Below are 3820 nucleotides of genomic sequence, written 5' to 3' on the forward strand. Positions count from 1 at the left end.
GGATTGTTTCACGTTCTTCAGCTGGAATTTGCCTATCACAAAGGATTATTTCAAGTTCATATTAAACTCTTTTGCAATTTAGCAGCAATATTTCATCGATTTAACACTAATTGGCCCTAACTTCTAAAATAAGCTTGTAAAGTAACACTTACTTAAGTAATACCCAACATGTAAGCAACTGAAATAGAAATCGTGAGGATTAGATTTGCATGGATCTGGTAGATTATCAGGTGTGTTACCACATTTACTCTGATAGACCTGAATAAAATCGCTAGGATGAATGCTTGTTTGAAAAAACAAAAGAAAGAAGATTAATTTATAATAGATAGATTCGAAAAATTGAAAAAGTTTAGAATAACCGGAACAATAAATATCTTCATTAATAATTATTGTCAACACCTTATTTTCCTAGCATAATTCTGCATTCATCCGTTTTCAGTTATACCGAATATAGCATACCTAAGTTATCTTTGGCAAGTTTTCACTTAACTTTTCCTAAAATAAATTCTAATAAATGTTCTTTCGTGCAGTTGAAGTTAAAATCTATCAGTTAGAGAATATATTTTTCCGAAAAGCTAATAAAAAGCAAGCATACTGTAGTGACACTTCCAGTTACTCGATATTTAATTGTCGAATCATAAAGTGTCATAGCAATACTTAAATCAAATTCGTCATGTGCTTTCTCCAAAAGAACATCTAAAAACATCAGTACATTATCATATTGACGATTGTCAATTTTGCGTATTATTTCGAAGATGCAAAAAAAAAATTTGACGATAGATATTTCAAGAATTGTTTGAAGACTAGAAAATGGTTGATCTTCTGGTTACACTATTCCGGCTTTAATAATCTTAATTAGTCAGCCATTGCTCTACTTACGGCTTTCAAAAGTCATTCTTTTTATGCTGTGAAATGGTTGACAAATGCAAACTAAGTCAAATTTGACATTTGATAAATTTCATTTATAATTTTTATTTTTTCCATAAAATTTACAATTGCTTCGATCGTATGCTCCAAATAAGGTAAGGAAGAGTTGCTGCTTATCGGATAGTAAATCAAAGAAAGGTGTTCTGTCGTGATTTAACGTTAATCCCATAAATGAACGTGATGAATGAAGATGAGTTCGATTTCGTTGTCCGTATGTTCCAAGCATAAATCTATTTAGAAAATGGATGCTATTTTCCGACATAGTTGAAAGTGCAAGATTAGAAGTTTTACTTGACTATCTAATTTGAAATGAATTAAAATTTTAAATTCAAATACTAATTTAGATAATGCATTTCTAAACATAAAACATGCAAACGAACGATCCTTCTCCAGCTGGAAAATATCGTAAGGAACAGATAACAGTATTGTCCGATTGAATTGATCCTAATGGTCGCATATTTGAAATCCACAAATAGCTTCCCCAATTAAAAGGATCCACATAAGGACTTTGACGAACAATAATTCTAAAATGGAAAAGCTAATGAGCAATCAACATTTCAATATTTTGGAAGTACTTTGGGAAAACTACCGTTGTTTTTGCGGATCACATCCGGAAACATATGCTATTGGTTTCGTAAAATCAAACATGATATCCATTAGCATTCTATCATATCCATTAATGAAATAAAATCTAAACATAAATTTATCAGCGGTTACAGTCTCCGAAATTTTGGTGTTTGACTAAATAGCACATTCTTATTTCTGTTATCCAAGGGCATACCCATACCCTCAGTATTTGAACATTGATATGATAAGGAGATATTTGCTTTTTAGGAACTGAGTGATATTAATATCAGTATTCCATTTGTTCTGGCTTATGTAGTTTCAGGAAGGATTCTGCGTTAATTCATCATAAACCGTTTTACCATTTGGCTTTTTCCATTGTTAAGATATTTTCCATTTTTTCACTATTTTTACCTGTACTTTTCATTTTTATCTTTTTATCACTTGCCTTTACTTTGTTATCTTATTTTAAAGATTTATGATTAAATTTAAGAAAATTACGATTTATTAACCTTCCATTGAAAACAAGGTTAGCTTTCCAGCTTCCGTATAAAATAATGAATGAAAAGCCGTTTGGCATGACAGCAATATCTTCGGAGACAGAATCTTTCATCTTACTGATAAAATTAAAATTAGAATTAACCAAAGAAAAAAGGACTTTATAAGTTTTAAAAGAATTTGATTTAGTCAGCCATAACGAATTAAACAAATCGTTTCAAATAAAAGTATTAGTGTATTACTAATATAGTATTATTGATATAAGAACTGAGTTAATATTTTGCTTGTAGGAATATCTTGTCAGTACAAAAAACTTAATTTACTTGCTGCTATTAATGGTATAAAAAACTTACCCATATTTACTATTCAACGATGTGAATTGCTCCCGATCGTAATCATAGCCAAATTTCAATTTTGCTCCACTGAAAATCCTTTTTTCACCTATCGGATTTTTATCTGCACTTTTTACCCATTTCTTTCCCACCGATCTCACCTATTTTTTTCTTTTACCTTTTCAATCTATTTTTTATCCACCTTAAATAGAATTCAATGGATTTCTCGAAATAGCCATTCACTTTATCGGAAAATAAATGTCTTGATAGAAAAAAAAATCGAAATGTTCTGAAGTCAAAGAGAAGAGAAATATTTCAATAATTTAAAAATTTTTGACATAAAAAAAACTAAGGACGAATTTGATGTTTGCACTTAGTGGACAATAAATCTCATATCGTCTTTTTCATTTTATTCAAATGGTCAGTAGTATTTGCAGTTTAATTCATAGTTAGCATTGCTTGGAATTTCATTTAATTCTTGCTGAACTAAAGACTTGGCTGATAAAACAAGTGGCAAGGTTTGTTTATAAAAAAGCCTAATAAACAATTAAGCCAAAAACAAACAGACCTGTTAGTCGCTTCATAAATAACATATGGTGTTGCTAATTCATTATTATACGATGTAGAAAATGTGAATCTAAAAAAAAAAAATTTGAAAATACAAGGTTATTCTTTTAAATATGATGGAAAATTTCTATGATCTTGAAAGTGTTACCAAAGGATAAGTCATCTAAACCAAGCAATCAAACCAGTAATTAGTAAAGATCAAGCAAAAGAACTTAAGAAGTTTTCCAAAAAATTATGATCAGAAATTTCTGCTAAATAGATCAAATAAGAGTGCTCAAGAAGTTTTCAAAAAAAATATGGTCATGAATCATTGTCGATCAAAGTTAATTAACTTATTGTTGAGATATAAATTTCCAAATTAGTATAAGATATCAGCAGTTAATTTCACACTTTCTGCATTTTTGGCGAAATATAACTTTGACAAAAATTATACTACTACGTATCGGATGAGTGTAATAATTAGTCGTTGGATCTTCCAATGGTTCCTTGAAAAAATGAAATACTTCTTGCTTGAATGGGAAATGAAAACTTTTGAATTTTTGAAAATTTTGAGAACAAATCGGAAAAAATTTTTGAATTTCTCTAAAATTTTGAAAAGATTGAATTTCTCAACTAAAAAATCCATTATCCAAATTTCAATGAAATAAAACCAAATTCAAATAATCTAACCCCTTCATCTTTATCCATTACATCTAACTGTGCAAAATTCATTTTCAGTAATAACAAACTAAAAAGCCACTGCTTGATATCCATTATCCATTTAAAATCATTATTACTTTACAATAATTCTCTTTTAAAATATTTCTTAAATGCGAAAATTTTGCATTAAATAATATTATAATTTCGAATTGCTTCTTTATTATTATCATTTTTTTAATTACATTTTTTCAATTTTTAAAGAGAGAGAGAGAGAGAGAGAGAGTAATCGTTTT

At 28.7% G+C, this 3820-nt stretch overlaps 2 protein-coding genes across 2 annotated transcripts in view; both read right to left on the minus strand.

Annotated features, from left to right (window-relative positions):
• LOAG_17274 (hypothetical protein) overlaps positions 1 to 1189 on the minus strand; it is a gene marked incomplete at both ends in the record, with an annotated part of 2136 nt that extends 947 nt beyond the window's left edge. Inside the window, 3 exons of the mRNA XM_020449934.1 lie at positions 169 to 258; positions 596 to 696; positions 994 to 1189. Coding sequence (XP_020306468.1) covers positions 169 to 258; positions 596 to 696; positions 994 to 1189 — 387 coding nt within the window. The remainder of the gene's footprint in view (positions 1 to 168; positions 259 to 595; positions 697 to 993) is intronic.
• A 93-nt stretch (positions 1190 to 1282) lies between these two features.
• Positions 1283 to 3641, minus strand: LOAG_13435 (hypothetical protein; the record flags this gene model as incomplete). Its single annotated transcript, XM_003148941.1, has 8 exons — positions 1283 to 1451; positions 1517 to 1618; positions 2004 to 2108; positions 2343 to 2411; positions 2500 to 2610; positions 2890 to 2958; positions 3279 to 3373; positions 3558 to 3641. The coding sequence occupies 8 exons, from the start codon at positions 3639 to 3641 to the stop codon at positions 1283 to 1285; spliced, it is 804 nt and encodes a 267-aa protein (XP_003148989.1).
• Between the last annotated feature and the right edge of the window lie 179 nt (positions 3642 to 3820).

This window comes from Loa loa (assembly GCF_000183805.2).
Source record: "Loa loa unplaced genomic scaffold supercont3.56, whole genome shotgun sequence".
NCBI lineage: Eukaryota > Metazoa > Nematoda > Chromadorea > Rhabditida > Onchocercidae > Loa > Loa loa.